Below are 22,880 nucleotides of genomic sequence, written 5' to 3'. Positions count from 1 at the left end.
CGGCAGTTCGTTCCACAGCCGAGCTGTTGAACTTAAGAACGAATCGTAGAAGCGACCCGTTCTCATGTGACAAATGTCAACCGTGTACAAATGTTGGGCACGCGTTTGGCGTGTATCTCGACTACGCACCGGTGCCGAAGGGATCAATGACGCTAGTTCCTCAGAGCATCTTCCATTGTAATACCGATAGAACAAGGACAGCATACCTACCTGACGCCTGTGCTCTAAGGATTGCAGTCCGTTTGTTAAGATTGGGGAATCTATCAAACAGACCGCCCGTTTCTGCACAGAGTCAAGGGTTTTTTTCAGGTGTTTTGGGGCTCCGGACCAGAGATGGCTGCCAAATTCGACAGTAGGGCGCACTTGCGATTTGTACAGGGTCAGCAGTTGTGTACTATTAAAGTATCTGCGGGCCCTGTACAGTACGCCCAGCTTCTGAGAGGCCAACTTTACTCTGGCTTCGATGGAGCCCCCGTACCTGAGCTGGTCACTTATAGTTACACCAAGCATATCAATGGAAGGCCTGTTCGGAAGATTGCTTCCGTTGAAGGAGACTATATTATCATTTGGATCCCTTTTAGACGTAATCAGACAGGATTGGGTCTTTGAAACATTAAATTCGACGAGATTATTTTTACCCCAGGAGGAAATACTCTCGAGATAACCGTCCATTCTCTGCTTCAAAGCCCTCCGAGCCATTGGAGTTTGTGTGTCGGAGACAGAACCGATCCCTGCGGGACGCCAGCATTTATTGAGTGCGAGGAAGAGGTGAAACCGTCAGCAAGCGCCTGAATTGACCTATCCCTTAAAAAGTCAGCAATCCACGTACACAGGGATGTGGGAAGTCCGTAAGAAGGCAATTTGTTGACAAGTCCTCGGTGCCAGACCCGGTCAAAGGCCTTGGATATGTCTAGTGCGACCGTTTGGGTCTCACCGTGATGTTCCAGGCACCGCACCTAAACATGCGTCACATACGTGAGAAGATCACCGCACGAACGGTTCCGCCGGAATCCGTATTGACGGTCGTTGATAATTTTGTTCTTCTCGAGGTATGTGAGCAGTTTGTCGTTGATCACACGTTCCATCACTTTGGACAGAACTGATGTGATCGCTATGGGGCGGTAGTTGGCTGGGTTGGAGCGGTCACCTTTCTTGGGAATAGGGTGAATGACCGCTTTTTTCCAACCAGACGTTGGAAAAAAGCGGTCAAAAATGGCACAGTGCCACACTTCAGGGACATTTTGAAGAGCTTTGTCAAAACTGGAACTATTTCCGCAGCACACCTCTGCAATACCAGGGCAGGTATTCCATCAGGTCCACTAGGTTTGTTAACATCGAGCCCCCGTATAACGTGGAGTACATCCCGATGCCGGATCCTCAGCTTTTTCATATAGAAGCCGCAGTGAGGAACCGACGGCGGAACAGCACCTCCGTCATCGAGGGTCGAGTTTTCCGCAAACATTTTCCCTAATAGGTTAGCCTTTTCGGTGGCGGTGTTTGCTAGTGAGCCGTCAGGTCTGGTAAGAGGTGGCAAACTGGGTTTGCAAAAATTCCGACCTATTGAGCCCGCAAGCGACCAGAATGCTCTGCTGCCATGCGGGCAGGCAGCCAGCTTTTTGCTGATCTGCAGGTCGTGTTCGAATTTTGACCTATTAATGATTCTCTTGCATTACTTTGCCGATTTGTTGTATGCTGATCTGCTTTCGGGCGTTCGAGATGTGTTGTAGGCTCGGAAAATATGACCTATAAGAACCCCCCAGCCAACGATCTCGTATCCTAATAATAACTATAGAAGTATAAGTAGTAATAATTATAAAAGTGATGTAAACAAACTAATTTTTAATAAATAAATAGTTACATCACAAAGTCATAGGCATAATGGAGATTTTTTATACAAAAAAATATACATAAAAGTGATGTAAACTAAGTTATTTGTATTTTTAATAAATAATAATAACTATCATGTGTGGGATAATGTAAAAATGTTAAGTAAATGTTTAAGTTCTGTGATACAGTATTACTGAGTCAAAAAAATATGAGTTCATTCTATCTTCTACAGTTGAATTTATTTGAGGTTTCCAAACATATTGGTTTTTAGGTAAGGTAAGTTGGGTGCAAATTCATTTTCAAAAATGCCCCAAAGTTCATTATTTCATGAACAAAACTGTATTTATTTTCTGAATGATGGCAATGTTTTTTCTTTCCGTTTCCTGTCGCTACTTTGGCATGTGCGCCATTTTGCGGTTTTATCTATCGGCTTTGGTAGCGTCGCATTTTTTTGCCTGCCTCTTAAAATATATGTAACTGGTGAAATATAGTTGTAATTAGTATATTATAAGGTTTTGTTATAAGCTGAATACACCAGGTAAGTACAACTTTGATGTTGCCTTTTTATTTTTGTTTATTATCTTTTCTGTTATATTATGTGGATTGTCGATTGTTATGTCGCTATGGCGTCATAGCTACGTTCAATTGTTTTACTTACGATTCTTGTTATCCGACAAACTCAAAGAACGTGTTCGATTGTATATTTCAGACTAAACATGCCGGGTGCCGGTACGTTCAAAATCTTCATCGGAAATCTTTCCGAAAAAACGACCGCAAATGACCTTCGACCGCTCTTCGAGAAACACGGTACCGTCGTGGAATGCGATGTGGTCAGAAATTACGGGTTCGTTCACATGGAAAATGAGAGCGTCGGGCGCGAGGCTATCCAGGGCCTGAACGGGCAGCAAGTGCACGGCCAGGTGATCAAGTGCGAGGCCGCCAAGAGCCGGCGGGCGCCTTCCACTCCGACCACCAAAATCTTCGTCGGCAACCTGACGGACAAAACCCGCGCGCCGGAGGTCCGCGAACTGTTCCAGAAGTTCGGCACCGTCGTCGAGTGCGATATCGTTCGCAACTACGGATTCGTGCATCTGGATGCTTCGGGCGACGTTAACGAGGCTATCAAAGAGCTCAACGGCATGATGGTGGACGGACAGCCTATGAAGGTGCAGGTGTCGACCAGCCGCGTGAGGCAGAAGCCGGGCATGGGCGATCCCGAGCAGTGCTACCGCTGTGGCCGCGGGGGCCACTGGTCCAAGGAGTGCCCCAAGGTGATGGGGCCTGACCGCAACGGCTTCCGAGAGCGCGCCTTCGGCCGAGATCCCTACCCGCCGCCGCCACCGCCGCCCCCGCCCTTCCTCCGCGATCGCATCATGGGCGGCTTCGGGGTACTCTCCTTACCTTACTTCTGCCAACTAAACGATTCGCTTGGCGCGTAAATAAAAACTTATTTCATGTCGCATAGTGACACAGTCACCTTACTTTTTTTTGTGTCGCAGTCAAGTACGAGACTCTTGTGCGTTACATTTTGGTAGAAATAATTTTTTATTTATTTATCCATTCACCGAAAACTTATATCATCTCTTGGTTAGGCATAGTGCCATCAACATCGTTTGTCTATCTATCTCATTTCCATGTGACCTCAATAATCACTGTTATTCATTAACCTCAAGCGGACCAGTCCGTACTGAATATCTCGTCTGGAGTGAACTCGTGAGTTTGGAAACACACCTGCCATCTGATGGTCTTTATCATACCACTATTTTCATGTGTACTTTATTCATCACTGTGTTTTAGCATACTGTTTGAGATATTGATGGCAGTCCATGCACTAGAACTCATCTTCTGAGATTGTCTGTTGTAGAGATGATAAGCCAATAGTATTGTATGTCTGGTTTCTGCTGTTCCTGTCGATTTATTTATCTCACATTTGTACAGCTTTTCTAATTTGGGTTTTATTCCTAGGAATTTGCTTGTTTGTCATTGTTGTAGCTTCCCTTACAACTTCAAAAAATTGTTACTCGATTATTATTTGTCTGTTCTTCTGTTATAATAATTGTTTGACTTTTAGGATGCTTACGACAGCTACTATGACCGATATGACTCATCACGCGACATGTTTGAGCGGCGCTACTCTGGGCTGGGCCGCGGGCTGGGAGGCGGTGGCGGAGAACGCGGAGGTGGCCGTGGCGGGGAGTTCATGTCCCCCCCTCTGCGCCGGGAGCCCCTGCACCTGCCCCCGCTGCCCATGTCACGTTCGCTGGGCGGGATGAGGTCCTCCTACGACGGCATGTTCAGTCGCCGCAGCCCACCACGTGGACCACAGATCTCAAGAGGGTATGTCTAGTCTTTACATTTTGTGAGTGTTTTCCTTATGAAGATAAGCATTTTCCACTGTCGCTCTGAATAGAGACTGGGTTGTTCGTTCATAATCAATGAGTAATTATCAATCGGAATTCTGCTCATATTCGATAAGCTATTAAAGAAGATAATATCTGCTCAAAAACCCCATAGTTCATATGCAATTATTAATCAGAAAACCTCAATAAAAGCTCTCATCTATTCATTTTCTCAATTAATATAATTTATTTGCTAATTATCTTTCCAGGATGTTCGAGGACTTCAGCCGTGATTCCTTTGATGATAGAAGGTAAATATATTTTTTAATAAATAGACAATTTATTTTTTATTACACCTTGTAATAAGGAGTGATTAGCCATTGTGCATCTAAGAACCGAAATCTGTTTGTAATTAATAATACATATTCAAAATGGTTATAGGTAAAATGATCGTAACCCCCAAATGATCTAAAGCAAATAATAAACAAAATGTTCAAATGATAATTACAATCTATCTACATACGGTAATTTGATTACGATCAAAACGTCAGTTACCATTCAAAATATATATTGAAACTACAATTTCCGATTTCATTGTGGGAAATCTATCATTAGTTTCACAAAATTATTTTATTTTATAATTGCTTACAACGTTACCGGACTGTGAAGCCATTGGTTGGTTTTTATAAATGTATTAAATTGTTTTGTTTTATTCCAGACCTGGACTGAGGGGACCTTCTCCCCCGCGAAGATACGCCCCCTACTAAAGAACAGTGAAATGTTCAATTAGATTTTATAATTTATTTAAGTCCTGTGAATGTCTAAACATAATCTATATCTTCTACTATAAGACAACACTGAAGTGGCGTTAAGGTATATGAATATTATATAAACCAAGATAATTTCATGGGTAAATAATCCACCTCATTTAGCATATACTACAACTGCATTGTGTACATTTTCATAGAGTATGTTACATTGGGAAGAAGTAATTTGGCAAGTGCCCTGTGTAAATTATATGTGCTTTGATTTGGATGAAATGTATTCATGTTTCAGGATATCTTTAAAACTTTCTATAAATAATGTCTCAAATGTGTGTACGTACGGCTTGGAGGTCTAACTGAGGTCTAAGGCAGAGTCGATGCTGTAATGTAATGAATGATTGTGTGTTAGGTATTGTTGAGAGTGGAATTGTAGGAAATATTTTTCAAATAAACAAGTCCATCTAAAACTACTTTGTCATTTATTTTTTATCCTAATGATTAATTCTGATTTATCACATTTTAATAATTTCATTTTCGTAGAGACAATTCAGCGTTGACTAGGGCAAAAATAAAGTTACTTTTCTTTTTTCCTATCTACCTTCAACACAAAAGACAAAAAATACGAGAATGTTTCAGAATATTGCTTTTATCTTGTAACTCTGCTAAAGCTATATGCAGTTTTTGTAGATACAAAAGTGCTGAGCTTAAAAAAAAATACTGCTCAATTACCCAACTGCACTGAGCCAAGTGTGACCAAGTGGTCTCCCCAATTCAGGACATGTTTTGAGGCCCAAGGAAGCGTGGAGGAGAAAAGTAGTTTGGAAAGTACTTATCTATTTATATCTGCTCACTAAACAGGCATTTTCAATAGATCTTTTTTATTCTGAATGTTAGTCTCGCCAGGTAGATACTGAGGGTGTTTGAATGATGTGTAAGTTTTTTTTGTTTTTGTGTGAATTATTTTGCTTGAGCCGCCTGTTGAGCTTGTGGCTTGCAACCTCCAAGCTCTTAAGCCCAGAAGCTTGCTGCTCTGTCGCTGAGGTCATCAATTGAATGTTGAAAAACAACAATATAATATACATTTATATTTTTTAATTAACTACACAGGAGGGCATCAAGAAATAAAATGTGCCATCTTTGGGGATGCTGTGTGGGACATGGGTCTTCAATAGACCCACGTTGTAGGTGGAAGGAAACAGGCTGGCAAATTGTTACACAGCCCAGCTGAACTCAAGAATCAGTCATAAAAGTGACCCTCATGTGATAAATGTTTTTGGTGTTTTCTGCCGGAGGCATCTATGACCCTAGTCACCTTCCTTCCTCTTCCCCATCTCCTTCCCCTCCACAATACCTTCAGTCGAGTCGAGGGTATATGCACTATCTCTTCGGTTGGGGATGTCACTGGTCCTGCCGTTACATCTTAAAGTTTTATGAGAAGGGGGAGAGATGACAATTTTGACAAAAATGTTATAAACAATGGTTGCAAAAAATAATTTCTTACATTTTAATTCAAAATATTGCAAATACAAAAGTATGGACTAAAAAAGATATTCCACTCTTCACAGCCTGCACAGATCAACGAGTATGCAAATCTGAAAGCCATTGTGGTATGGTTTTCAATCATTGTGGCATGGTTTTCATATTTGGGATTCTCAATTTTTTTTATTTGCTCTTCACCATTTCAGCAAATAATATAAAACATTCAAGAAATTATAATTTTTTGTTGCTACCTTAAAAATTAAGACTCAGTAGGGGTAGCGACTAATGGTTAGACACAGGGCAGGCGCAATTGGAGCAGTTCGCTCAAGCGCTGACTTGCCAAGGCGCTGATAATAAATGCCTAATTCAGCGCCCCTGAGGATTTTACTAGCGCCAAGAGCGGTCACAGGCTAGAGGGGCCCTGAATGGGCTATTTCCCTTTATTATTGTTCACACCCCTTTGCTCTGCGTATTCAACCAAAGCCAACTTTATTAGTAGGTATTGGCTCAACGCGTTGTTCAGCAGATTTATATTGGTTGCAGTTGGAAATAATATTGATCGATGGAAACAACGAAACAACATTTCACATAATGAACAAATCTTTTTGGCTACCTTCCACATGACGGTAATCTTTGTTTTGCAAGGTTTTATGATGTGGGAATCGAACTAGATTATACAAAACTTTTCGATAATCAATTTATTCGTGTTGGATTTACATAACAAAAATTCATTTCGTGTTTGATTTACAAAACAAAAATTTCGAATGGTCCTATCAATATTATTTTTGAGTGAGGTTCTTGGGTACGTAAATATCGGTAAAATATTTTTCAGGTTCGAAAACACTGAACATTATGATCGGGTTTGTTTGTTCTGTTGGTATCTCTGTTTCATATTAAAAGTATTTTTCCTTTTCGGTGTCGTCAGTGTGTCTAATAATTAGTGTTTTTCCGGCGATATTTACTTTTATATCTTCAATAAATCTGTGAATGATGTTTTAGGTGAGTAAATTGATCCCTTTTCCATTATAACTTTGTGCATTATTCGACTTGTGCCGTCAATCGTGGAACGTGTGCTCATCGATATTTATTATGTATGTACTACTTGAATTTGACAGCATTGCTCTCAAGTTTTTATGTTTTTCAATAAAATTTAATTCCATTACCAACTTTTGACTCTACGTACAGCAATTTCGTTATGCTAGATTTCTTGTTTTTTTAATTTCAACATTAAATGTAGTGTGACATTTGCAGATTCTATTCAAAAATTGAATTGTGCTAACAATGTAGGTATTCAATGTGTCAAAAAAGTTATAAATACGGGTCTTTATGTCATTCTATCGATGTTTAATTCGCATGCGATCTTTTGAAATGTTATTTATATAACTGTCAAAACATTATTGATAAATTTTAAGAGAATAATGTAATAGGTATTCCAGTGACTATATTATAATATTTAAATATTTGATGACATTTGTGACATTTTGAAATAGGAATAATAATAAAAACATGATTTTTATCGTATGCGTCGTGTAATTTAAAGTCTTTCTTTTTGCCTGTACCTCAGAAACGGTTAGTTATTATCGAATTATAGACCAATAATAAGAACTCCCAATCTGCTGTAATTTTTGCATAATACTTAGAATCAAATTTTTTCTCTATCATATTTCTTAATTTTAATATTAAATGATATTATAAAATACATTTATAGTCTTCAAATATAAACTCTCAATCGGTGTAGCTCTATCAAAGCTTATTTTACTGTGTGTGTCATTAAAATTATAGCTAGAATTGATTGTTTAACGGCGGCATTAAATGGTGCAAGAATCATCTAAAATGTCACTAATTTTCCCTTCTCGCAACACAGTTTTTTTTGTTTGATAAAACATGGTGCTAAATGGTTATATATCAACTTAATAGACAATTCATACATCTTATTAAAACCCTTCATTTCAGAATATGAACAATGTTTGAGTTCCATGGTAGTTACTGTTGGAAAAGTGGTACATACTATTAAAACCCTTCATTTCAGAATATGAACAATGTTTGAGTTCCATGGTAGTTACTGTTGGAAAAGTGGTACATACTATTAAAACCCTTTCTTTTCAGAATATGAACAACGTTTCGGTTCCATGGTATTTACTGTTGGAAAAGTGGTACATACTATTTAAACCCTTCATTTCAGAACATGAACAATGTTTGGGTTCCATGGTTGTTACTGTTGGAAAAGTGGTACATAGTATTTTTCTACTTAAATTCCTTATAATTGTTTATTTTAAATCTTTGTGTGTAAGTATTGATTGGAATATAATGTGTTACATTTACTTTGTTTGCCATTTGTCCTGCCTACTTTAAGTATCCCAGAGTTTATTAAATTATCATTAATTCATTGTTTTAGTAACATTTGCATAGTCCACAATAGATGTTTCTTGTACCTGGCTTCATGTTCCACTGTAAATTAGTTGTACTACGATACAAGAGTCTTTGTTCCATTATTTATTGTATTCCATAGTTAGATTGCAAGCACGTTTTCATCATATCTTTTTAATAATCACCCCGCTCCGTGGTCTCGAGCATCTGATAAATCTCAATATTGTGGCTTAGATAACTCGTATTGTCTTCAAAATGTGTTTTCTCTTCTATTGTATTTTTTAATAATCACCCCGCTCCATGGTTTCGAGCATCTGATAAATCTCAATAATTGTGGCTTAGATAACTCGTATTGTCTTCAATATGTGTTTTGTCTTCTATTGTATTTTTTAATAATCACCCCGCTCCATGGTCTCGAGCATCTGGTAAATCTCAACAATTGTGGCTTAGATAACTCGTATTGTCTTCAAAATGTGTTTTCTCTTCTATTGTATTTTTTAATAATCACCCCGCTCCATGGTTTCGAGCATCTGATAAATCTCAATAATTGTGGCTTAGATAACTCGTATTGTCTTCAATATGTGTTTTGTCTTCTATTGTATTTTTTAATAATCACCCCGCTCCATGGTCTCGAGCATCTGGTAAATCTCAACAATTGTGGCTTAGATAACTCGTATTGTCTTCAAAATGTTTTTTCTTTTCTATTGTATTTTTGAATAATCACCCCGCTCCATGGTCTCCATCATCTGATAAATCTCAATATTGTGGCTTAGATAACTCGTATTGTCTTCAAAATGTGTTTTCTCTTCTATTGTATTTTTTAATAATCACCCCGCTCCATGGTTTCGAGCATCTGATAAATCTCAATAATTGTGGCTTAGATAACTCGTATTGTCTTCAATATGTGTTTTGTCTTCTATTGTATTTTTTAATAATCACCCCGCTCCATGGTCTCGAGCATCTGGTAAATCTCAACAATTGTGGCTTAGATAACTCGTATTGTCTTCAAAATGTTTTTTCTCTTCTATTGTATTTTTGAATAATCACCCCGCTCCATCGTCTCGAGCATCTGATAAATCTCAATAATTGTGGCTTAGATAACTCGTATTGTCTTCAAAATGTGTTCTCTCTTCTATTGTATTTTTTGTGTAGGTATGTATCTGAGAAACTCCTTACACCTATATTATTTATAGTAAGGGGATTAAGTAAGAATGCTGGAAATTCATTATACATAATATAATGCCATATATATTATGCATTACAAACCCAACGGTTATTTACATTTAATAATTATTTTTACTTAGGGTTTAGCCTAACTAAGATGTTCAGAATCAATTTTATTTGTATTTCAAATGAAATTGACTTGGCACGCTAATATTTTTCTACAAAGAAAGCGTTGAGACTTACATGCTATGGAGCTACGAATTCTACTACAGATAAAGCTGGTTTGCTTTGGACATAATATATTGTGTGGTATAGTAACTTATGAATTCTGATACAAGTTCAGAACAAATCAATGTGGAAATTTTATTAAAATTTTTAAATTTTGTTTCCAAAGGGAAATTTACTCACAAAATCAGTAGATCTCTTTAATTTAACACAACAAATACAAAAGATTTTTTACCAAAGCAGTTTAGTTATGTATAATAAATATGTACTGTATTAATCTATAATTTTTACTAGTCATATGTAAAAGTCTCTAAGAAGGGCTTTAATAAAGTAATAAATATAATCATTGGTACGCTCTAGGTACCTACATACACGAATCAGTTTAAAACATGTAATATATTTCTTACTTTAAAAATATAATTTAAACTCTTAAAATTGGAGTGATTTTTAATTACTTATTTTATAAACATTTGAGATTTTAGTAATATATTCATCAGAAATAATTGAAATAAACCCCACGGAAAGATCGATTTTCTATGGATGCTAGGCTGACCGTAGGTTTGTCCATTACGCCGGGCCGCGTGCCTAATATTGTTTTTACACGACTTTTGTCGTTAAGATTCCCACTCTAATTTAGAGATTTGATAGGGCAAATTCAATCGCAGATCTGTCAAATACACCAGGGCCGCGTGTTGCATATTTTTGTGCACGGATGCTTCACTTACGTCGCTTTATTTTAGAGTATTGTCTCGTCTTAATAAATGCCAACGTTTTGCTGAATTTATGGTATATTAATAAAAACGTCACAATAAAGTAACATCAATGTGGCCCATCTAAAAAAATATGCCCAGTTTTGGGTATATTAAAATCTCTCACCCAGCCATGCTGTGAGTTGTGAGTCATGTTCAGATAACCTGTTTTTTTTTTTTTTTTTTCTTTCTTTTTCTTCCGTGACTAATACGTTGATGCCTTCAAATATTTACGCGTTTTCACAACTTTCGGTAGCCTGTTAAAATAGGTCATTGTTATCGCTGTGACTAACGATGCGATTATGGTGTCGTGTAAAAAGTTGCCCACAAATAATATTATTATTGAGCCTAAGATAACTATTTCTGATGACTAACTGCGGTGGCTGAGTGGGAAGTAGTTTGGCCTACGGAACTTGACGACTGAGTTCAAATCCCAGTCATAGTCATAATATTGAATCACGTCGTTTTATGTCTATTAATTTCTTAATTAATTAATTATTTTATGAAAAAAAAATAATAGCTGAAAACATTAGAATAATAGATAATATAATATAATATTACGAAGCATAATAAACTTATTTTTTTTTAATAATGCTTTTGAATTTTCTGTGCATATGATTAATTCGAATGTATTGTTGATAATTATTAGTATTACACAAGAAAAACAAAATATAAAGAAGAGGCGGTGCCCAACTAACAGACTTATTTCGGGGCCTGCTAGTTTGCTACGCCACTGTACGTATCGCATCCCATTCATAAAAACAGATATTTTATTGTAATGGTGGAAGAAAGGAAATGAAAAAGCGTGTGGTCGTGTTTGATGTACTATTTATTGTCTTAGCACCTTGTTGTACCTGAACGCATTCCACAATCGTGATTCTAATTAAAAAAATTATACTTAGTTTAGTTGTTCATAATACTTTTCTTCGGTCTTCGTAAAGTTCCATAGCTCTCGATGATCGGTAACGCTGCAAATAGTTGCCCTGAAATTTATGACAAAAAGCTATGTAAATTTCATGACGCAGAACTCAGAGTTCGAGGTTTTACTGCTTCGTGCAATCAGATTTTTGCTTATTTCGGCTGTGGCTACTAAGCTGGAATTATATAATATTCTCTAAAAGTTATTCCAGGAGATCGGAAAGCACCATTAGTTGATTATTCTCGGAGTACCATTTGAAGTTTATCGAAGTGGTGCACTGAACAGAAAATCCCTAGAAGTGTGAGCTATGTATATCTATTTGAAAGGAAACAGATGTCTCCAATTTACGTAACACCTAACACGTAACACCCGTAACACTCAGATCCCAGATATTTTGCTAGTGAAATTGATTATCTGTTCAAGAAAAATATTGACATTTAAAAAGATAAGTAAGCGAAAATTGATCTTACTTTGGGCAAACCTGAAACCCGCAACACACTTCTATCGGTTCATATTTTCAGTTGTATAGCATTAATAATGTACCTACCTAGCATAGGTGAGGCACGCACCGGAAAAATAAAAACTGCAGTTAGTTACTGCCAAGAAAAAAGTTTCATTTGATAAGCCTTGACCATCCAATAAGAAAAACCTATAAAATAAAAGAACACACCTGCCGAAACGATAGAGAACCGTTACTAGTTTTGCACTATCTGCAAACATATACAACACACCACCGATTGAACCGGACTGAATCCAGTATTCCGTCTGCCAATAATGGACTCATGAAGCCTGTTTTAATTTATTTATATCTGTCACACCTCACAAGAGCGCCCCGTTCTGTACAGTGTAAATATGGGAACTATATCGCCACCCGGTTGGGCAAGTTAAGGTAGGGACTGAAGGAAGGGATTTATTAATGCGGGTCTTGGAAGGGCCCGGATTATACGATGGAGGAAAAACAGATGCCGGTGCTTGGCGCACATCGGCCGAGGATCAAATTTTTGCCACAAATGCTACGATTAGACATTATTCATTTTGCCCGGCAACCATATCCATCTTATCCACCCTAGTTGGGCAAAACGGATAAAGTTATTTATTTTTATTTTATTTTGTTTATTAATCAAACAGTTCATTATAAGATAATTACACTATGTATATGTGATAAAATCAATATGTACAATGAACCAATTACGTTCCAATAATTATCTAAATGTACAAACAAAAACTTTAAATACATACTTACTCAACGATATTTGGTCGGTGTATATATCACAATGTAAACAAAAACAAAATAAATAATAGGAAGAAAAATAAACAAAAAGAACAGTCAAAACCGTAAAAATCTTGTAATATAATATATAAAATTTAGCCTGCGTTTGCTTGCCCTCGCAAAAGTAGTCGACCGATATCGCTGAACATTTCAAAGTTTGTTATTAGTGCCAGGAGCGTTTAGAGCAAGGCTGCCCAACCTTTTTAACAGTTCAAAATGAGTGCTCCCCACAAAATATTTGAAATCCATGGGGGGGGGGGGGGGGGGGTTGTTGCGCTCAAGCTGCATTATTTTTGAAAATGGTTCACGCGGGCCACTTATAATTCGTTCGCGGGCCTGGGTTTGGGCAGCCTTGGTTTAGAGAGTCGTTTGATTGGTAGGAGTCAGGAATACTTAACGCAATATCTCTACACCCGAATGAGATACTGAGTCGAATTAAAGTCGATGTAATGTATTTTTTTAACAGTAACATTGTGGTATACATTAGTGAATGGTGAAAGAAGTCGCAGACGCCCGAGAAATACATTAGCTATAGCGAAGCACTGCGGTGTCCACCAGTAAGTATCTAAAATTTTTCTCTCGCAAAAAATACTTATCTAGTAATATCATTTAATTTTATTATTTTTAAGAGGTTTTTTATTTTAATTTCTAAATAGATTTCTTGAAAGATTGGCCTTTTATAGTAGACAAACTTAGCGTATTATTAACATTTTTGCCAGTCCGTCCCCCGTATAATATTCACAGAAGACTTATGTGACTTCTGTGTTCAGAGTAGTACGAGACTATGCAAACGCAAACGAATTCTCTTGTCGTCTCCTGGGATATAATATTCTTTTCGTGATCTCGCTTATTTCCAATACATTTTAGTTTGAACAATATTTAGATACTACATTATACGATGAGCAATACGTGCATAAGGTGGATGATAAAAATCTTCGCAGGTGACTAAAGTTTGCCGTTTTATTGCTGCTCCGAACAGGATATTAATGTTTTGACAATTCAGGTCGAAGAACTACTTCAATTCTAAAACATAATTAAAGTTTTTCATGTCGAGAAACAACAATTTAGTTAGGGTTGGGAATTAATGGCGTCTTTTCTTATATTTTGACAATTAAATGGATGTTTTCAAAGCTCCATAACTCCTAATCGAAATGACTTTCGAAGCTAAAAATAGTTTCGTTGACCTAGAAATTTTCCGAGAGAAAAATCTGTACATATTTCATGAGGTCATACTTCACAGTTCAAGAGTTTCTGCTGGTTTAACACTTTTATGGTGCCCCCCTCATCGGCGGAGATTAATCATCACCAAACATACAGAACTGCACTCGTACTAGTCAGGCCAGTGTGACATCACGAGTCTTAGACATATAGGTTCGGTTGTGTATACGTAACATTCTAAAATTAAATGATACATGATTCGTATTAAAAAATAAATAATTATTATTTTCATAATGTAATGAATTTATACCGACCTCCTTTGAATAGTTGGTGGTGTAATGGTCAGCATAGTTGCGTTCCAAGTATTTCACAAGGGTTCGATTTTCGGCCGCGGAAATTATTATTATTATTTTTTTTCATTTTATTAGCAAAATTTTAATATTCTGCTAACAAACTGCTTTGGCAGTTTAGCGGGTGGTTTAAAAAAAAATATTATATATACTATTTGTTCAGTATAAAAAAATATTTTTGAAACAAGATCTTGTAGATTAATCAGGGCCACCACTCAATACGGCCCTATAAATGATTTATCTGTAAATTCTATACAAGCAAAAGGTATAAGGTTTCCAATGACAAAAATGTTAGTTTAGTACTAAAGTTTAGTTTACTTTTTTCACTGGAAACCTTATACATTATTTTTTCTTTTTGACTTTTTTCTTTTCTAATTTATAGAAAAATCATGCTTAGTGTTTCTTGTGTTAGCAGACTACAATTTTGACGTGCTGACTGTTAATAGATAAATCCATAACTGTAAAAATGTGAATAATTATAATAAAGTTGTTGTTTTTATTATAATCTTGCAAAAACTGTACCTATTACTACTACCTGTCTTTAACTGTTTTTATAACATTTTGTAATTCCTTATAATGTTTATTCTTTATATTTCTATGTCATTTACAAATATATTGTATAGGTGCAAATATTTAATCAACGACAAGAATTAATGGAACATTATTGGTCTAATGTTGTAAATAATTGCTGTTTATGCTAAATATATAAATGACTGTTTCCTAAATAAATAAAAAGTATTTCTTTCACCTGGGTCGTTATATATCACTGCTTCCGTATTACGTTACACAAACCTTTGTAATAATAAGCATAACCAAACTGGTTCATTCAATTCAATATTATTGATACGATTAGTTGTACGACATATGTAGGTATATTTAGCAATAGCCAACATTAGTGTAGCCCGTCGCGTTGCAATTCAGTGAATTCTCCGTACAACCGCTCTCGCATAATAATATATCAGACGACAGACTGGGAGGTATAATAGGATGGTTTAGGTTGGTTGGTTTGCTGGGCTGGTTTGAAGTTTGGCGGGAAGCTGCTAGCCGGCTTGTCAATGCGGCGTCGGCTTCTACTTCCTGCCGGCGGCGCTGGCGTCGCGACGCGTTCCGATCGATACGTATTGTTCCGCGTGCGCATTATAGCGACTCGGGGCTCGCTTACACCCACCAGCAAAACTACCCCACACGTAAAAAAGGTGAACAATATGTAATACCGACCGCGAATCTACAATCTACACAACTATGAGGGTTTCATATTTTTAACATAGTGCCAGTACAGTTTTATGGGTGATGTTGTAAGCCCCGGAGGCTCAGCATAGAATCGAAGGCATTTGGCCAGTATTTTGATGCCTGGCCGGCAAAAAAAACTCCGATTTATTTAGATTCAATATCTGAAAATATCTCGATGAAGGCATTTATTATAGATTATAGTTGGACTTAATATTTCTTTAAATTTCCTTTTTCCTTGTTGGCAGGATTCATGGGGAAATGCCGGAACGTTTTAAGGTTATGAAACGGAAGCACCGATTTTGTGTTCAGGGGCGCATGATTCTTAAATTTCCACGAACGTCGCTACAAGATTAGGTACGTGGAAATATCCATGCATTGACGATTATTAGGTTAATAACCAGAGATGTGCTTTATTTCAAATAAATCCATTTCAAATGGAAATGCAAAATGCAAAATGGGTATTTTCCATTTTGCATTTTAAATGCTTTTCTAAAAACCATTTTGCATTTTGCATTTTAAACGCTTTTCTCAATGCATTTTCCATTTTAAATGCTTTTTGCAACATTCTTCCTACTGTCTCTACTCATTTTTTTTTCATAAGCCCCAAATATCACTCGGTCCCCAACCTCGCTATGAGAGATAATTTCCATTTGTCAAGTTGCTCCCTGGTAGGAGCCCTGGCAATTGAGTGAAACCATTACAAAAAATACTGAACATGGGGCCATGACGCTGTTATATTGAATGTTAGATATAGTTTCTATGTTTTTACGTTGGCAACATTAGTCCCGCGCAAATTATTTGTGGTTTCATAATCTGAAGTCGTGGTGTTTTTGGATTTACCATCATGTATAATGTTTGTTCTACATTGATGTCCATTATTAAATGACAAAATTATTTAAAAATTCTATAATTATTTTTATTGTTTGACCTGAGAAACCATTTTGCATTTTCAATGCATTTTGAAAATAGGTATTTTGCATTTGAAATGCTTTTCTAAAAACCATTTTGCATTTTGCATTTTCAAATGGAAAAGTTTTGACCCATTTCCATTTTGCATTTCAAATGCTTTTGGGTACCCATTTTGCACATCTCTGTTAATAACACATATTATTAAAATGACAATGTCGTTTAATGACTATTATCAGTTATTGGTATCCTATTGTTGAATCTTTGTACAAGCATTACGTTATTTAACATACGTACGTAGTACAAATATTCACTGCATACTATGTATATTACGGGTGTATGTGTGGTTAAACCTCGAACGAATGTATTAGGAATGTGGCGATCGGAATAGAATCCAAGGCCGATGTAAGTGTAATTAAAAAGGTTAAGAGTAAGTGAAATATCAGTGGTTTTTTATTATGGTGGTATATTAGATGATTTTTATTTATTTACAATATTTTATTACTTGTATGACTTTATTATTTAAGCATGAATTCCTTCACCAATCACAAAGGCCTTGTCTCTTTATGGCGAGGAAAAGCTTTTTATTATTGTTTCTTTGACTCATTGTATAATTTGTATATTTATTTTAAAAAATACATATTTTAAATAAAATTGAATATTTTTAACGAATGGACTGAAAAAAGAGCATCAAGAAAATATACACGGTGTCCGGAAATACAAGCAGGAAACTGGTGAATCTATGTCACATTTGGAGTCGATTTTGTACCATAATTTTTTTTGATTTCAGCTTTCGTTTTCGAGTGAATCGAGTCTGAAGTTGGATTTTTTTTACGTCAAATTTGATAATAATCTATTTGTAGGGTGGTTAATATCAGCTGTTAAATACTTTTTTAAATGCGTCGAAGCTTAGACACAGGCTTAAAAATAATTTTTTAACCCTTTAGTTGCCGAAAAAAAATTAAAATTTTCAGATCGAAAAACAAAAAAATTGCGTTCTCTATGTGATGTAAATTTACCAGTTTCACGCTTGTACTACGAATTTCCGGACATGTATTATGAAGCGAAAGTGTATTGAAAAAGATATCGATTACCTTCTAGGAAGACAATCATGCCACGATTAAGTAAATCTTAACGCCAGAGTCGGTTCATGGCAAGAGTCTGCATACTTGAAAAGTACGTATGATTATTAATGAAATAAGAAGTGTGTGCAAAAACCGAGTTGTGTGGTGGTTCTACTTCTGCCTGTCCCAGCAGTGAAATGGCATGTTGGTTAATTAATTATAAAATTGTTAATGAAATTGAATAATTAAAATGTATAAACAAATGAACAAGGGTAAAACTGTAATAAAGTTTCATAAATTCTAAAGCTTTTACGACGCATAAACCTATAACTTCGCGCTATACATATTAGGCAGGTTTCTCTTGGAGATCTGTTGTTACTCTTACCAACGCACGCACGTTGTCAGTTTGTCACCACTTCCAAACGAATATATTTTTATATTTCCGGATATTTGGTTATTACAGGCGGGACTTGCCGCAGGACCCCTCTTGTGCCCTTGGTCACTAGCCCGTAGCTCCTAATAGCTAGGGTCTGCATTTGTCAGATTCTCAGGTGCTTTTCCTCTTGCTATTGTGATATGATTGAACTACGTTGCCGCATTTCCCGTAAAAATATGAATCACGCAATTCGTTAACCCATCATTCTATGTTTTTTTTCTTCATTTAGTCAGGTGTTTTCATCTGAATTTGCCTGATTATCAGGTATTTAAAAGTTATGTGAAATTTCTGCATGCGGTGCAAAATATCTTCGTTCATTGTTCGTATTTAGAAATACGAATTTCTTTAAAGATTATGAATTCCGGTTGCAGTAAACGTTTGTAGTAAACTTTTGCAATCCCAAAAAAAATATAAAGTTGAATTTATCAAATAAAAAACACAATTTTATTTAAATTCAATGTGATTTTATTTTTGTATTATTTTGTAAAATTAATATTTTTTATATAGAACACAAGTGGACCCCGCAATGCTTCGCTATTTCTAAGGTCTTTCTCGGGCGTCTCCGACTTCTTCCACCATGCACTACTGCATACCACAATGTTACTGTAAAAAAACTACATTACGTCGACTTTAATCCGATTCCGTACCTTATTCCGGTGCAGAGATATCGCGTTAAGTATTTTCGGGCGTCCCCGACTTCTTCTAACATTCAAACGATCTCTTTAAACACTCCTTGCACTAATAAGAACAAACTTTAAAGTTTTCAGCGGTATAGGTCGACTACTTTTCGAGTTTTACGAGCGTAAACATACGCAGGCTGATCTTTTTACATATAAATAATAAAGATTATCTTCATTCTTAATATAATTTTTGTTTAATCTGTGCGCGTGAGAGCTGTCCCATATTCGGAAGGCATTATCATACTATTTGAAAATGATAATTAAAATGCTAACTACACCTACAGGAATGAATGGTGGGTGATCATTTAAGTAACAAGTGTGCGGTTAATAAGCCGATTGGTGAAATAACCGCGGTAGTAAAGCAGTTGCTGACGAGGTTTCCTATATTATAATATCGATTACAATTTAAGACGCGAGTTTAACGTTCCCTCACAGCAACAGGGGTGGAGCGCCCCGCCCTACCTTTTGTGGTTTCTTCTCTATTCACCACTTCTTTCCACATCATTCCCCTCCTTCTCCACCACCACACTCGTCTTCTTCATCTCCTCCTTGATAAGGTGTCAAGACAGACGGGAGGAAAGCGTAGGCGCATGATTTCCTGCGAAACGTTAAGATATTCCTTATAAGCGAAAGGTAAGAACAAATTCCGCATAAATATTTTATTTAACCTAACTTCAAAGTCAGGTTTTGGAGACGGCGTTTTGACGAGAATACCTGTTTTTGAAAAATTAACGACTCCGGAAGAAATATATTCATGTGCTTCAACACAATGTGATCTATTATATATGACATGCCTACTGCACAATAAAACCAGAACATTAAAACATAACTTTTTTTAATAAAACAACTCGTTACATTAGTTCTACATAATAGGGCTAGCACATTTTGAAATAGTGACCAGCTGCTAACCCTATACAAACTTAAAGAACGTTCGACAGTTGAATTTGGGAACTATTTCCGGGATGCAGCCCAAATCTGAAATGTTAACAATTCGTTGTAAATAGACCAATGTTCATCTCTAAAGCGCGGACGAAACTTAGATTTATTATGCTGAGTCTGTTTTACAACTATGTATTTCAACCTAGCTTTTTTGTAGGAATTAGCAGCGTTGTTCCCGTACGCATCAATTAGTCTGCGATAACCTCGGTGGATAATGCATGTAACAGACCACGTTATATTCTCGTGGCCCGGCTTATTTCAGCATATCGCTCGCCTTACATTCCCATTGGTAGTTTATGGCGAGCGATATGTTGAAATAGGCCAAGCCATGATGCTTATAGCGCAATCTTTCTCAAAGTGGGCGACAACGCCCCCTTTTGGGCGGTGGACTTAGGCTTTCAGGGGGCAGTAGAAGGCTCAAAGAAAATTAGGGAGCAGCACTTGGAGAACCTCCACTATGATTTTAAGGAACGATTTCAGGACAGTTTAAACATGGACATTACCAGACTGGGGGTTAGATCTTTTTTTTCAAATGTTAACACCACAGTATCATCCCAGCTAGAAGAACAACTTGAAGAACTGACAACAAACGAATAATTAAAAATTTCATTTAAGAATGGCTACCAAGAATTTTGGCTGCAGAAGCGAATCTCCCAACTGTAATCCGGGTTATGGCCGGTTGTTCAACGATTTCTGATAGCATTCCCATCGTCGTATTTGTGTGAAGTGGATTTAGTGCTGTAGCAACGTTGCTAACTAAAAAGAGAAAACGGCTGCAAGTTACTGAACGCGGTGACTTGCCGGCTGTTTTAAGTGAATTCGAGCCTGATATTAACAAACTCGTCGAAATGCTTCAGATTCATCCTTCACATACGTTTTAAATTCAAAGCCTTCTTTTAATGTTAGTAAAAATGCTTCTAAATATGATTGAGTATGAGTTTTATTTCTTCTCATTGAAACACTCTTTGATCTCAGAAATAGGATATGTCTCACAGCCTATCCGTATAATAATGCATGTTTTGAAAATTATATTTTCATTAACTGTTTTTAAGATACGCAACAGATGATAATGTAAAAAGGTAAGTTAAAAAATATGGGCCACTAGATTTTTTAAAATCTCGATGGTCGAAGTTTTTTGAGAAATTGTGGTATGGCGTAATCTGTCACCCCCTAAGAGAGGAACTCGTTCACAGTTGATCTCGACTACTGGAGAACGGGTCGTTTATTTGACTTATTCTTGTGTGACTGTGCTACCGGCATCTGTATTTCTTCCCTCAAATCGTTTATTTATTTAATTTATTATATATTTATTTAATTTATTATATATTTATTTAATATCAACGGTATACATGAACCATAAACAATACTTGCAAGTCACAGGTGTGAAAATAATAATAGTATATTATACGTTATTATCAGTATTTTTATCACCCTCCCCAAAGTTTAATATATCAGGAGGGGTGAGGAAATTTTGACTACCTAATTCCTTAGTTTTCATAAGATTATTACAAATTAATTAAAACATTCATTAAATAATCACGTCGAAATATCTCGAATGTTTCATCGCCCTCCGCGCCTACGAGGTGAAAAGGTAAAGGTCGCTTTACCTATTTATTATTTGTGTAGACCTATCAATTATCAATAGATAGGTAGTCTAGTACAAATATATATATATAAATCTGATACCATATTTCAATTATCAACCCTAAAGAAAATTTTATTAAAACGCTTGGTACTTGTTTATAGTAGATATTTTTTAAAATTTATTTATTAAATTTAATATAATTACATTTAATACCATATAAGATATGGGTAGTCCCACAAAGCTGTGACAATCAGCTTGTCTGTAGGTTCTACCATTTAATGTTATAACATAATACACATTAGCTTAAGTTTAAATATTAATATAAAATATAATGTTTAGGATAGATAAACGTTTTGTTCATTTATTAACCACTTTTTTGTCAGTTTAGGGCAGGGTTCCTCATTATTTTTCAAGTTAAAGTTTTATAAATCACAGGTATCAAATAGTCAAGTGTTCTGCTACCACACTTATTTGATATTAGTGGAATTTTTAGGCCTTTTTTTTCAGTAAATCTTGTTTTGTGACTATGCACCAGTGGCTTTTTGTACGCATTTTCTCCCGCATTATCCATAATTATAATAAACCAGAGAAGCCCTTTAATTGGGAGTAGGCCCTCAGAGCCATATAGTAATTTTAAGTTTTTTTTTTTTTTTTTTTTTTTTTTTTTTTTTTTAATATATTCAATAATATTGTTATTGGGTTTATAAAAACAGTTTATTTTTAAACAAGTTCTGCTGTGTACTTGTTTAAAAATAAACTGTTTTTATAAACCCAATAACAATATTATTGAATATATAAAAAATAAAAATTAAAATGGAGTTCTACAAATTAAACTTAATAACAATAAATAATTTTAAGTTGTTTCTTTGTTTGTAAATGCTGGGTTTAACAATTTTTTTTAATTATAGCAGTTTGTAGATTTTGAATGTATTTAATATTAATATTACTCGAGTGTCCCCAAGTTCGAATTCCATATCTAAGTATTGATTCGACCATAGAATGATATATAAGTTTGAGAGTACATCGAGGCAATACAAATTTTAATTTATAAAAATTACTCGCCAAACATCGGAGCTGGTTACAAATTTTGATCACACTTTTGTCCCACTTAAAGTTATTGTCTACGATTATGCCAAGGTAAGTATATTCGTTTGCAAAATCAATTTTTTCACAGCAGCAAATATTATCCATTTTTTTATGTATACAATCAAAATTATGTGCAGTTATTTTAGGTAAGTTCCACATTTTCAAGCTCGGTGATCTTATATACATGCATTTAGTTTTTTTGACATTAATAATTAATCCTACATCATGAGACCATTTAAGTAGTTCGTTAAAGTCAATTTGTAATTCTTGAATAGCTATTTCAGGGTTTTCATTAGAGACAACTAGTGCAGTATCATCAGCAAAAATAAATCTACGGGCTATT

The 22,880-nt window shown here is 35.9% G+C and overlaps 2 protein-coding genes across 7 annotated transcripts in view; both read left to right on the top strand.

Moving 5' to 3' along the window:
- The first annotated feature begins 2,218 nt into the window (after positions 1–2,218).
- On the top strand, positions 2,219–5,397 carry lark (RNA-binding protein lark). Its single transcript, XM_089636258.1, has 5 exons — positions 2,219–2,365; positions 2,537–3,215; positions 3,899–4,164; positions 4,436–4,477; positions 4,885–5,397. The coding sequence occupies exons 2-5, from the start codon at positions 2,544–2,546 to the stop codon at positions 4,931–4,933; spliced, it is 1,029 nt and encodes a 342-aa protein (XP_089492384.1). The 5' UTR covers positions 2,219–2,365; positions 2,537–2,543; the 3' UTR covers positions 4,934–5,397.
- Positions 5,398–7,290: 1,893 nt separating this feature from the next.
- The window catches only part of bsk (mitogen-activated protein kinase dJNK), a 205,641-nt gene continuing 190,051 nt past the window's right edge, over positions 7,291–22,880 (top strand). For 4 of the 6 annotated variants that reach the window (XM_089646520.1, XM_089645926.1, XM_089646007.1 and 1 more), the window contains exon 1: positions 7,291–7,408. The gene's annotated coding sequence lies outside the window, so the exon portion shown is untranslated. Of the gene's footprint in view, positions 7,409–16,123; positions 16,196–22,880 lie in introns of those variants that run through there. The other 2 variants (XM_089646462.1, XM_089646264.1) reach the window with 2 other exon arrangements.

The sequence above is a fragment of the Hesperophylax consimilis genome, chromosome 1 (genome assembly GCF_061612785.1).
Source record: "Hesperophylax consimilis isolate HC1 chromosome 1, BYU_Hcon_1.0, whole genome shotgun sequence".
NCBI lineage: Eukaryota > Metazoa > Arthropoda > Insecta > Trichoptera > Limnephilidae > Hesperophylax > Hesperophylax consimilis.
Note: the sequence above shows the minus strand (reverse complement) of the source record. Positions and strands in the feature narration are given on the sequence as shown.

Excerpts from the sequence above, each read along its gene's own strand:
- lark (XM_089636258.1), top strand. The coding sequence starts at position 2,544 with ATGCCGGGTGCCGGTACGTTCAAAATCTTCATCGGAAATCTTTCCGAA. Across the intron at positions 4,165-4,435 it reads GGACCACAGATCTCAAGAGG|GATGTTCGAGGACTTCAGCC; the intron begins GTATGTCTAGTC and ends TTATCTTTCCAG. Across the intron at positions 4,478-4,884 it reads GATTCCTTTGATGATAGAAG|ACCTGGACTGAGGGGACCTT; the intron begins GTAAATATATTT and ends GTTTTATTCCAG.